We start from the raw sequence: 13,885 nt of genomic DNA on the forward strand, positions 1-13,885 counted from the left end.
GCACTTAGCTTGCATTAGAATATTTAGTGAGTTTGCCTTGTCTTTGCTTGCCACTTTTATATGCAACTCTGAATCCTCTTCAGTGATGCTTATTTTAGTGTTTTACTCAGAGTGGTTGCTTAATAAATGTGTTGAGTTGAAGGAAAAAAAGGAAATATTTATTTTATAACAGAATTCCTGTATTCATTTAAATGTTATAAAATAGTAATTTACCAAATGGGACTGTGGTGATCTGCATGGTGCAGGTTGTTTAATGTTGAAAGAGCTAGAAAACAGACCAGACCAGAAATAAATCATCAAGGTGATGAAAAAAAGTAAATGTTAAGATAAAGTACTAAAAAGCAAAGTGTATTCTTAATTTGAAAAATAGAACAACAAAATAGCAAACTTAACTAAAGGCTGGCAAATGGTATATATTATTAGAAAATTTTCTGTTTGAAGATAGCTTTTTTGTATGGTCTCCTGAAGTAAGGCTGAGATTCTTAATGCAGCAGGCTGATTAGTAACCTTAATTCCATCTGCAGTCTTTATTCACCTTACATGTAACAGAACATGTGTATAGGTTCTGGGGATGAGGATGTGGACATGTTTGGGAGGCCATTAATCTGCTTATCACACCATGTAAGTTGGGTAATAGACAATAGGTAATAGTTGGAAATTTCATATTGAAATGTAGGAGGAAAGTAGATTCATTTCCTAGACCTTTATTAAGCTCATACTCTGCCAGTTACCTTGCCACATCCTGAGGCTATCAAGATGCAGTTCCTGCCTATTATTAGCTCCTGGATAAAAGGGGTATACGCATGTAAATAAACAATCTTAGTATACTAAGGACTACACGAAGCTAGGCATTCCTAGCAGAGTACAGGGGTTTGATAAAGAGTAGCTATGATTATAACAGTAGTGGTGACATTGTAAGTTTATTGGTGACCAAAGCAGTGGTACTTTCAGTGGGTAATACTGTGATAGCTAAAAAGGAAGACAAAATCCAGAGTGAGTTGGGTTGAAAAGTGAAATATGGAGGAATTTTTTTTTTCCTTTTTAAAAACTTTGACTCTATGCAAAGGAAGAGGTTATAGAGTCATTTTTGTTAATAAAAAGCCATTGACCTATTGAGAGAAAAATTTTAGTAGAGAAACAGGGTAGAAGCCAAATTTGAAAGAGCTTAGTATGAGTAGGATGTGAAGAGATGAGCTGGTGAATATAGACTAGTTTGAACAACATGGCGAGACCCTGTCTCCAAAAAAAAAAAAAAAACAAAGTTATAAAGGCTTCTTTATTTGAAATTTTACCACTGACATTCAAGTAAGATATTGGTGGGAATAAGGATTGATAGAATTAAATTTTACATTCTCAAGTATGAGTCATGAAACTTTTCAGTCAAGGGCCAAGTAGTAAGTATAGTAAATGGCTTTGAGAGTCATATGGTCTCAACTCTTTGAAAGCAGCCATAGACAATATGTAAACAAAAGAGCGGAACTGTGTTCCAATAAAACTACAAAAACAGGCAGCAGCCTGGAGTTGGCACATTTGCCAACCCCTGTTATTGAGAATCTTGTAATTTCTCCAACTATAAACTTTAATTTATTTATGAAGAAACATTGTTTATGTAGAGTGGAAGTTTTCCTTTATTGGGTGTTTGGGTAAAAAAAAATTTGCCAAAAAAGTAGCAATATCATGGCCGGGCGCGGTGGCTCACGCCTGTAATCCTAGCACTCTGGGAGGCCGAGGTGGGCGGATCGTTTGAGCTCAGGAGTTCGAGACCAGCCTGAGCAAGAGCGAGACCCCATCTCTACTAAAAATAGAAAGAAATTATATGGACAGCTAAAAATATATATAGAAAAAATTAGCCGGGCATAGTGGCGCATGCCTGTAGTCCCAGCTACTCGGGAGGCTGAGACAGGAGGATCGCTTGAGCTCAGGAGTTTGAGGTTGCTGTGAGCTAGGCTGACGCCACGGCACTCACTCTAGCCTGGGCAACAGAGAGAGACTCTGTCTCAAAAAAAAAAAAAAAGTAGCAATATCATAAAGGAGAATGGGACTGGTACCTAATAGTAAAGAATACCTTTTTGGCATTTTTATGATTACTTAGATTAATTACTTTATAAATCATTTGATAATTCCAGAATATACTTATTCACTTATTTCTTAAACTTGTCAATTTTTTGAATCTTGAAAAACAAATTTACAATTTGGAGTTTTCACTAATTCTGATAATTTTTTTCCTTTATCATAATTAGGAAAGTTTACTGTAAAAAGACATGACACATAATTGGTGATGATTTTATTTTATGAAATTTATTTAAAAAAATGATACCAGTAGATAGATAAAAGCTTGTATAAACGTGTAATTGAATTGTAAGTTAAGAAATGTAGCACTCTATTTTCAGTGTTACATTTTATAGATTTCTTATTACAAGCAGTTTTGACTCTGGAATGCCTTTTGGTGCCACAAAATTTTAATAAATACAAGTCATTTGTGGTATTGGCTAATATGGTATATTGGATATTAAATCTAGTGTATCTACTTATTCTTCGCAGAGATTCGTCAGCGAACTGCGGCTCAAAGAAACCTTTCTCCAACACCAGCAAGCCCTAACCAGGGCCCTCCTCCACAAGTTCCAGTATCTCCTGGACCACAAAAGGATGCTTCAGCCCCTGGTGGACCCCCAGAAAGGACTGTTACTCCAGCTCTACCATCAAATCTGTTACCAAGACATCTTGGATCCCCTGCTACTTCAGTGCCTGGAATGGGTAAACAGAGCACTTAATGTTATTTACAGTTTATATTGTTTTCTCTGGTTACCAATAAAACAGGCCATTTTCAGACAGTATGGAAATGGCATTTCATTTGGAAATAGCAGAGCAGTTATCTGATTAAGCAGGAGTTCCATATTCAATTAGCCATAACTCTTTACAGCTGGCACCTTGTGATACTGAAACCTATTTCTTGAGCTCATTTAGCTGTTATGGCTTCTTTGTTTAAATGGCAATAAAACTTTGTAGTATTGTGTAGTCAACAGTATAGCATATCTTTTTATATTCAACTTTGGAATGACTCCAGATTTATATAAAACGGGGAGAGAACACTTTTGGAATGTATTCATGTTTTTTGCTAAACCCTGCACATATATTTCAGGAAGAATATTCCTGCCATTGTAGTGTACAGTATTACTTTTGTTAATATGGGTTGGTAGATTTTTTTTCATTTTTCTTTTTTTTTTTTAAGGCATAGAACCTTAGTATTTCTGGTAGATACTTTATAAAGTTTTATTAAATGAACATATTTCCTTAACTATTTTATTCCTTGGATTCTATTTTCTATTGGTAGCTCTTTAGGGAAAGATCCCATTCTGGAGTGTAATAGACTTTATTATCCTGTGGTTTCTTTTGGAGTGTGATTGGGGCATAGAAGTCCACTGCTTTAGCAGTTCACATTATTTTGTGTAGATTTCTGTGTTGGATTATTGCATATGATAGTAAATTATTTATTTTGTTTTAGGTTATTTAATTATAATTTAGAATAATTTATTATTTCATGACTAATTACTAACATAAATTATAATGATTTTGAGGCTAGGCTAGTTGATGTCAGGTAATCAGAGCATTTATGTAATAAAATCACTAAGAAATTTAAATATTACTTATTATGGTAGATTTTTTTCTTGTTTTCCTTTAAAAATGCAGCATAAGTTTTTAGAAGACTAGAAAACTTAATTTATAAACAAATTAAGAAATCTGACTACAAAAGAAATGTAAACAAATCTTATTAACTTTTAAAGTAGCTATTTTAAAAAATACTTTTAAATTTGACATATAATGACAACACTGTAAGGTAGCATGTATTTTATGAAATTGAGAAAAGTTAAATTGAAAATGACTCATCTTTCAGTTGCTATCTGGTTGATTTGAGATACTCATGATTGTAAATTTAAATTCCTGCTTGTTTAATGAAAGAACCTTTTTTGGAGAAAATGCATGAATCTCATACATTTATGTATCTAAATGATTTTAAAGAAATAAAAGTTTAGCAACTTATAATAGGAATAAAAACTGTATTGCACATGTAAGGATAGGGCTATAGAAGGAACAATGGCCTAAATTTCATGATCATGTAAATATAACTTGTTTTACTGAAGTTTTTAATTATTAAATAGTTTCTGTGTGAAAGACTGTTTAAATTGTACATTGCCAAAAATATGAATGAGTTAAGTGATTTATTATTGATTTTTTTCATTATACCATATTTGTGGAAGAGAATCAATTTAATGTGTATTACCACAGGGCTCCCATATGTCTGAAAATTAATAACCAGCAGGTACTTGATAATTTGCCAAGCTGTGTAAAAATGACCAGTATTCCTACAATGCTTGCTTTTGATGTTTGTATTAATTACTGTTGTCCATAACAGCATGGGTATGAAGATGCATTATTTTGAAAGTTATTAATGTGCATGAAGTTTAAGATATTTTTTTGGATTCTGTTGTTTTATGTATACAGATTCTTTTATGGGCATGTTTACTTTAAATATGTAGAAGTAAAATACTCCAGCAAAAAGTTAAGTTGGCTTAAATGCTTTCAAAATCTAATGTGGCTTGCTTATTCAAGTTGAAAATTTGATAATGAGGTATGACAATGTTTGGATTCAACTTTATTTTTCAATGATAATAATTGAATCTTTTTACCACAAGTAAAGCAATAACTTACCTGATGAAATCTTAAAAATATGCTTTATTTGTAATATGAACAACTTGTTCCAGAATCTAACTTTTGTTTACTAATAGCTATAATTTTGATATCAGTTGACCTTTTAGGTTTGTGATTATTTACAAAGCAAATCTCTTTTTTAAATCATTAATACTTTAACATAATATCGTATTGCTGTTCTAAAGTAAACTTGAAGGTTTTAAAGTTTCTGTCACATATTCCAACGGGGTTCCATTTTGTTTCAGTTTTCTGTGAGGTCTCCATGTAAACCTCCATTGCTGCCCACTTTATTATGTTCATTCTGTCTTGTTTTATAAAGGCAAGCATCGTATTTTATTTATTTTACTACTTTCTTCTCAGTGCCTTCTTCTGCAAACAGTTCTCTTTTGGTTTTTAGGGGTCATAGAGTTACAATTCATGAAGTTTGAATGTGTAACTCTTTATTTTTGTTATTGTTTTTATATGATAATTGTTTTAGAATTAACTGAATTCTATGTTCTTTTTCCAATCCCCATTAGTCTTTTCTGATGTTGCCTAATTTATATTAGATGTACTGTACTGTGTAACTCTCCATTTATTTAGGTCGTTAATTTCTCTCAGCAATGCTTTGTGGTGTTCACTTTATAGGTTTTGCATATTTGGGGGTTAAATTTACATCTAATTATTTCATGTTTTTGATGCTATTATAAGTTATTAACTATTTCTAACTATTCATTGCTAGTGTATATAGAAATACAATTGATTTTTGTATATTGGTCTTATATCCTCTAACCTTGCTAAATTCATTTATTGGTTCTGGTAACTTTTTTATAGATTACATAATATTTTCTATATAGATAATCACATTATCTGTGAATAAAGAAAATTCTGCTTCCCCCTTTCCAATCTGGTTTCCTTTTATTTCTTTTTCTTACCGTATTACACTAGCTAGAACCTTCAGTACAATGTTGAATAGAAGTGATAGGAGTAGACTTCCTTGCCTATTTGTTGATCTTTTTGGAAAGCTATTATTCTTTCACCATTTAGCATGATGCTAGCTCTAGGGTTTTTGGTTTTTATTTTTAATAAATACCCTTTATCAGGTTAAAGTGCCTTCCTATTCTTAGTTGCCTGAAGATTTTTATCAGTAATAGATGATGGATTTTGTCAGATGCTTTTCTGAATCTATTGAGATGTTCATATTGGGTTTTGTTTATTTCTTTGTTTTAACCTCTATTCATATAGTGAATTACATTGATTTTTAAATGTTAAACCAACTTGCTTTCCTGGAATAAATCTCACTTGATCATGATGTATTGTTTTATATGTATATTGTTGGATTCAATTTGCCAACATTTTGTTAAAAATGTTTACATCAATGCTTATTATGGATATTGGTCTGTAGTATTTTTTTTTCTTGTCATATCTTTGTCTGGTTTTGGTATCAGAGTTATGTTGGCCTCATGTTATGAGTAAGTATTCTATCTTTGATTTTTCTGGACAAGTTTGTGTAGAATTGGTATTATTTCTTACTTAATTTAAATGTTTGGTAGAATTTATGGTTTGAAATGTCTGGACCTGGTATTTTCTTTGTGGAAAGGTTTGTTTGCTGTTTTAACTAAAGATTCAATTTCTTTCATTAAAGAAAAACTATAGACAAATATGACACATAGATATAAAAATTCTTAACAAAATTTTAGTAAATCAAATAGTTATCTTTATCTTTTTGAGTGATCTTTGGTAGTTTGGTAGTCTTTCAAGGAATTTGTCCATTTCATCTAACTTGTAGAATTTATTGACATAAAGTTGTTCCTAATCTTCCCTATTATCCTTTTAATACCTTTATAATCTGGAGTTATGCTGTCTCTCTCATTTCTGATATTAGTATTTTGTATCTTCTTTTTTTTTTCCTGATTAGTCTGAGGTTTATCAGTCTAGAGGTTTATCAGTTTTATTAATCTTCTCAAAGAACCAGCTTTTCACTATTATTTTTGTATTTTCTACTTTATTAATTTCCTCTTTGATCTTTATTATGTCTTTTATTTTGTTTATTTTTGTTTTTGCTTATTTTGGATTTCTTTTTAGTTTTTTAAAGTAGAAGCTGAAGTTTATGGATTTTAGACCTATCTTCTTTCGTAATATAGGTGTTTAGTATTATATATTTTCTTCTGAGTACTGCTTTACTGCATATCATAAATTTTGATAGGCTTTTTTTGTTTTCATTCAATTCAAAATATTTTCTAATTTCCCGTTTGATTTTTCTTCGAATCCTGGGTTATTTAAGATGTACGTGATTTAGTCTCTAAATATTTGGAGATTTTTCAGATTTTTTTCTATTGCTGTGTTCTAGTTTAATTTTACTGTGGTTAGAAAACATACTTCTTCTTATGTGAATCTTCCTAAATGTAGTGAGACTTGTTTTATGACCCAGAATGCCATGTCTTGGTAAATGTTTTCTGGTCATTTAAAAAGAACATATATTCATGGGGGATTGGGATTGGTTCTAGGACCACCCAAGCAGATACCAATATCCACAGATTCTCAAGTCCCTTATATAAAATGGTGTATTACTTGCATATGAACCATGTACATCATCCTATGTACTTTTTTTTTTTTTTTTTTTTTTGAGACAAGGTCTTGCTCTGTTGCCCAGGCTAGAGTGCTGTGGTGTCACCATAGCTCACTGCAACCTCAAATTCCTGGGCTCAAGCAATTTTCCTGCCTCAGCCTCCTGAGTAGCTGGGACTACATGTGTGTGGCACCATACCTGACTAATTTTTCTACTTTTGTAGAGACAGGATCTCGCTCTCGCTCAGGCTGGTCTAGAACTCCTGGCCTCAAGCTGTCTTACCACCTTGGCCTCCCAGAGTGTTAGCATTGCAGGAGTGAGCCACTGACCTGCCCCCCCTCCTGTATACTTTAAATTATCTGCAGAGTACTTATAATACGTAATACAATGCAGTCAATTATGTTTTAAGGTGATTTAAAGAATTAAAAAAAGTCATATATTTACTCACATAGCAACTATTTCAAATTCTCTATTCCTTTGTGTAGATCCTGCTTCCTGTCTACAGTTACTTTTCTTTTGCCTGAAGGACTTCTTTTAATATTTCTTATAGTGCATTCAGTTCTGCTAGTGATGAATTCTTTCAGTTTTATATATCTGAACAAGTCTTCATTTTGCCTTTATTTGACAAAGATGTTTACACTGGATAGAGAATTCTCATTTGACAGTTTTTTCCTTTCATAACTTTAAAAATATTGTTTCACTGTCTTCTGGCTTACATACTTTCTGATGAGAAGTCTGCTGTCATTCTTTTCTCTGTTTCTCTGTACATAATGTATCTTTTTCTGGCTGCTTTTAAGATTTTATCAGTGGTTTTAAGCAACTTGATGATGCTCTGTTGTGTGGCAAAATTATGTTTTTTATGCTTGGGATTTGTTGATATTCTTGGATCTGTAGTTTTATGGCTTTCATCAAATTTGGAAAATTTTTGTGTATTTATGTCCTAATATTTTTTTCTTTTCATTTCTCTCCTTTTCTTTATGGACCCCAATTGCATGTATATGAAGCTGCCTGAGGTTGTTCTATAGCTTGCTGATGATTTTTTCAATTAAAAAAATTTTAAATCTTTTCTGTGTTTCATTTGTATGGTTTCTATTGATATATCTTCAAGTTCACTAATATGTTTTTTTCTGCAATGTCTAAACTGCTGTTCACATCATTTGTGGATTTTTCATCTTAGACATTATAGTTTTTATGTGTAGAAATTCAATTTGGGTGTTTTAAATTTTTTCCATGTCTCTACTTAAAATACTGAATCTTTCCTCTAGATTTTCAAAACATATGAAATGTAGTTATTAATATAATAAATGTCTTAACATCTTTGTCTACTAATTCAATCAGCACTATCATTTCTAGGTCAATTTCAACTGATTTTTCTTATTGTAGGTAGTATTGTCATATATTAGCATGTCTAGTAATTTTTTATCTAATGCCAGACATTATGAATTTCACCTTATTGAATGCTGGATTTTTTAAACCCTTACATGATATTCTTCTGAATACTGGACTCAATGACATATATGTTAAGAAGTTTTCCACTCTGGCCGGTGGAAATAAGCAATATTCTTGCCCTTGTGTGAACAGTTTCCTTTAATCTTTTTGAGTGGTTCTGTTTTGATCCTCAGATAATTTCATCACATCCATGCGCCAATCAGTATTCTGCTTATTCTATGGGAGACTCTTTGCAGATCTATGGTGTTCTTTCTCTGTGCCTTTTCTCTTCTTCGGTACTCTTTCCTGTGAACTTGAGCTACCTTGGCCTCCCCAGAGTTCCAGCTCTGTCTCCGCTACTCTGAGAGATTGCTACACTTCACCTGTGTTTACCATTCTTGTGCAGATGCCTGCAAACACTCTCTAGGCAATAAGCTGGGGGCAACTGTAGGGCATGCTTTGTGTTTAGTCTCTCAGGGAACATTAACCTACATTGCCTGATATCCACTGTTTAAAACTGTTACTTCATATGTTCTGCACAGTTTTTTAGTTGCTTTCTGTGGGAAGGTAAATCTGACCCCTGTTACTTTATTATGGCCCAAAATGGAAGTCCCCTAATGTATTACATAAGCTTTTAAGAGTTGGGCATTTTAAAAAATTTGTTTTTACAGAACCCAATGTAGTTTCATTTTCTAATAGATTATATTGGTGGTTCTGATATAGCACATATTTAAATATATTTTCGTAGGGCAGTATTTTTAATGAAAATATGAACGTTCTACAGAGATTTTTAAGAATTAATGTTTTACTGTTAGAATTTTTAAGAGTTCTAACAAGCATAGGTAGTTCTTGGTAGCTGAATTAATTTATATATATATGTTTTATACATGTAAATTTGTGTGTATTTGTGTATTTAATAGGTCTTCATCCTCCAGGTCCACCTTTAGCAAGACCCATTCTCCCCCGAGAACGAGGTGCTCTGGATAGAATTGTTGAATATTTAGTTGGTGATGGTCCACAGAACAGGTAATGATTACTAAGGTGGTAGATAAATGAAAATGAAAAGATTTATTGGTCACGGTGCATGTATGTACTATATGTTCCACAGTTTTGTGGCTTCTATTTCCTGATTTTAGAATATAATAAGAGTATTTTATAGCTGTGCAAAAGAGTACATATTCAGTTGTTTTATAGCAGGAATTTTGACAAAATAGTCTAGATAAAATCCATGTGGAAGAAATATTAACTCTGCTGTAAGATTATTTTTAGAGAAATTGAATTTTTTAAACGAAACTTTTAAACTTGAAGGCACAAAAATAGTAAAAACCTGGTGAGTTGTAAGAAATGGAGTTTTATAGGTATCAGTACTGGACTTGGTGATGGTAATACTTTTAATAATGTTAAGAACAATTTGAATGTATTTAGCACTTAACAGTTCTCAAAATGCTTTTCCAATTATTACCTTATTTGATCCTTTCAATAACTCTTGGAAGATAGGTATGATATGTGCAGAGCAATTGACAAAGTGTAGACTTTTAAAAAGTTCATAGGATAGTAGATATTTGACAACTTTACCAGTTAATATTATAATTTTAATGAAGAGACTATAATTTATTGTTAATATAATAATTATGTTATTCAAAAACAGCTTGATGTTTGATAGAGCCAAATATTTGTTGAATACATACACACAGAACAGAGAAAGTATATAAATAGAAAATGAGGAAGATGTTTAAGTATAACTGGGAAAGGTATAGGAATCATCATGTATAGAAATTAACCTTTGGACCAGACTAAACAAAATTAAATGTTTTTTTTTTTTTTTACTGCAGGACTTCTCAGAGTCAGGTTTTAATAATATTTATTGTGAATCTCCAAAAGGGTTCTATCTTTTCCAGTCTTATCTAACCACAGATTTGGGGGATTTCATCCCCGGGAATACACATTGGAAAACACCAAAATTAAAGTGTTCTGTTACCAAATATGTTTCTGCTAACTTAGTAAGGATATATTCATTTTAAATGATTTTAAATTTGATTTATAAATTATATTTTAAAATGGTTGAAATGTTGCTTTTATTTAAAGAGTATTGTTTATGGTTTACTAAGTAACATCTAATCTGTTATGGCATATTTAACTATGTTAAAATATAAATTAGCCATGATGGCTAAATTAGTTTCACGAGCTTTGCATTTGTAACTGGTATGTTCTTCTTTTTTTTTTTCCCCTACGCCTTAGGTATGCCCTTATATGTCAGCAGTGTTTTTCTCATAATGGCATGGCTTTGAAGGAAGAATTTGAATATATTGGTAAGAATTATTGGGTAGTTAGATTTAAATATTTTACTCTTAAATATCTTATTCTATGCCACTTTCCATGTAATATCATCTTATTTTAGATACTGTCTCTTTATGTATTGGTTAGGCATATTGTCCTTATTTTAATACACAGAGCAAAGTGATTATAATTATAAGAGATTATAATGTATAATCTCTAGGCCAAATCTCACTGTGCATCACAATCACCTGAAGAGCTTAAAAAAATTATGGTACCCAGGACCCACCTGGAAAGAGTCTGCTTTAATTGATCTGGGGTGGGGTCCAGGCATTAACTTTTTTTTTAAAGCTCAATGGATGATCTTACGTGTAGCCACTATTAAAAACAACTGTGGTAAATTATTTATGGTCTGAAATATGACATACTACATTTTCTTGGGCAAATGAGCAAGGTTCTGAATTTTAAAATACCTAATGATTCTGGTGATTATGAATTCATTAATTAGTAATATTAATATTAAATTAATATTGTTTTGCTGTCAACCTGCTATGTAACCTGTTACATAGTTAACCTACTATATATCTTATTCTGCCTTTCTGCTTTACAATTTACATTGTAATTCTAGTAATAATTAGGAAGCATGCTTTAAAGTTAGCTTTGGATAGAATACCTACCATAATATTATTAAAATAACATGTGAATTTCACAAGGGATAAGTAACTTTTGAAGTGTTCTTTGAACATCTGCAAAAGTAATAATGTGAGTTATCTGGTTAGTCCTTGAACTTTCTTTGGTTTGTGGTTTTGCTTATTTTAAAAAAAATTCTTTGCAGCTTTTCGATGTGCCTACTGTTTTTTCTTGAATCCTGCAAGAAAAACCAGACCCCAGGCTCCAAGACTTCCAGAGTTCAGTTTTGAGAAGAGGCAGGCTTTGGAAGGTTCAAGTTCAGCTGGTCCCTTGCCATCAGGAAGTGTGCTTTCATCAGAGAACCAATCTAATGAAGGTATGAATATTTAAACAGTTTTGACTCTTAATGTGCGCTATTTAACAATAAAGCCTAATGCTTTTAGATAAGAATGGATTAATTTATCAGATTTTGCAGCATGTATGTATCAGCTATTGTTCTGATACTATAGCCTCCTGTGTGATTGCTATGATGTGTTTCACTTTTAATATACAGGTTATATTGTGATAAACAGCATCTAGCACAAGCTAGGTAAACATTATTTAAGGAATGATCTCTTCTAAAAACTGTTGGGCGATTTGATTAGCAGTATTTTCATGGGATCATTTTTTCAATTCATCTAGGTAAAGCAGATTATTGGAATTATGAAACAGCCATTCAGAGTATAAAATACTTATAAGATTTTTGATTAACATTGATAAAATAGGTTTATATCTACCACTTGAATTGGTAGAAATTACCAGAAGGCAGGAAACTTTGGAATTGTAAAGTCATCATTGCCTTTTTTGGATGACTATATAAATAGAATTTGTATTCCACTGAAACAAACAATTTATATAGGTCCACAAGATTAACATTGCCTTTGATGTAATGAGTTTAGAGAAACTGAATTCATTAGAATTTACTGGGTTTTAGAATTCATCTTACAATTCTGTTTTAGGAATTTTGGGGGAAGTTTCATGAAAAAAATGGAAAAGATAAGGTGGAAGATTTGACTATTAATTGCCAACTTTTTCTTGCTACAATATTAATATTTGGTCAGGAACTCTTTGTTAAGCAGCTGTGAATTACGGAGATTGCTAAAATTATGACACAGCCATGATATTTCAGGGTTATGTCTGGTACAGAAAAAAATGGCATATTGGAAGTTTAGTTTGTACAATTTATTTTCCAGTCAGTATTCATTATTTTAATTTTTAGGAATTATTTACATATATTTGCTTCTTCATAAAAACATTGAATATTGCAAAAATTGCTTTAACTGAGGATATTATGTAAGGCAGTGAATTTTCAGATATCAGAAATTTAGCATAAGATTTGAGTATCTTTTTATTTAAACTTGGAAGAATGAACCTAAAATATGTGTGTTGAATTGGGCTTGGCTTTTGGCTTACTAACAAATATGAAAATGAATTTGAATACAGATAGCTATGACAGAGGCCTGTAATACTTCCAACACTGAATCAGTACATTTATCTTCTCCAAGTTTGCAACATCAACTCCAAACATAGTCAAGTTTTTTTCTCTTGCTTAAGTCATGCTCTGAGCCACATGCTGTCGCATGCAAACTGCCTGCCTTGCCATTGCAGCCTCTTGGAACTGAAAACTAAAGGATTTCATCTGAAGATGCCTAAAGGAAAAAATTGAAGTCCTTTCCATGAGTAACCTTGCTTATGAAAGCTAAAGTGAATATTTGAAAGCCAATAGTTGGGGCGAAAAGAAAAGAAAAGGAAAAAATGGCCAACAAAATAAAAATCTTGATAATGAGTCCCATGCTTTATATCTTCTGCTAAGGTCAAGATGGATAGTTAGCAAACAACACCCAGCTATACTTTTCCTTCTCATCTAATCTAGGAGGAGCAATACCCCAGATGTCTCATTTTCTGTCTGAAATCTCCGGAATGAAGTCTAACTGTGTCAAACTCAACCCCAATAAGGTAATGTTAATAGGTGAAGACAAAACTTGAGGCAGGGTCTGATAACTCCATAGTGCTAAAAACTGAAGCAACCATTCCATTTGGTTGAGATAGTTTCTAGAGTAGTAACTTTCATACTTCTTTTTGGATTCACCAAAGTGGCCATGAGCTTCTTTTTCTTCTTTGGCTTTCCAGAAGACTGAAATTTTTCTCAAGACTCCTATCTCAACACTGTGACACAGAGTTATGGATTTCAAGCTGGATTCCTTTAGTAAATTGCTAGAAATATTTCTGATGAACAGAAGAAGCTGCATTTGTTTTGAA

The 13,885-nt window shown here is 32.0% G+C and overlaps 1 protein-coding gene across 2 annotated transcripts in view; it reads left to right on the plus strand.

The window, feature by feature from the left end:
* LNPK (lunapark, ER junction formation factor) overlaps nucleotides 1–13,885 on the plus strand; it is a 64,016-nt gene that overhangs the window by 44,411 nt on the left and 5,720 nt on the right. For both annotated transcript variants that reach the window (XM_069470608.1, XM_069470614.1), the window contains 4 exons: nucleotides 2,542–2,754; nucleotides 9,604–9,709; nucleotides 10,922–10,992; nucleotides 11,793–11,963. In XM_069470608.1, coding sequence (XP_069326709.1) covers nucleotides 2,542–2,754; nucleotides 9,604–9,709; nucleotides 10,922–10,992; nucleotides 11,793–11,963 — 561 coding nt within the window. The remainder of the gene's footprint in view (nucleotides 1–2,541; nucleotides 2,755–9,603; nucleotides 9,710–10,921; nucleotides 10,993–11,792; nucleotides 11,964–13,885) is intronic.

The sequence above is a fragment of the Eulemur rufifrons genome, chromosome 1 (genome assembly GCF_041146395.1).
Source record: "Eulemur rufifrons isolate Redbay chromosome 1, OSU_ERuf_1, whole genome shotgun sequence".
NCBI lineage: Eukaryota > Metazoa > Chordata > Mammalia > Primates > Lemuridae > Eulemur > Eulemur rufifrons.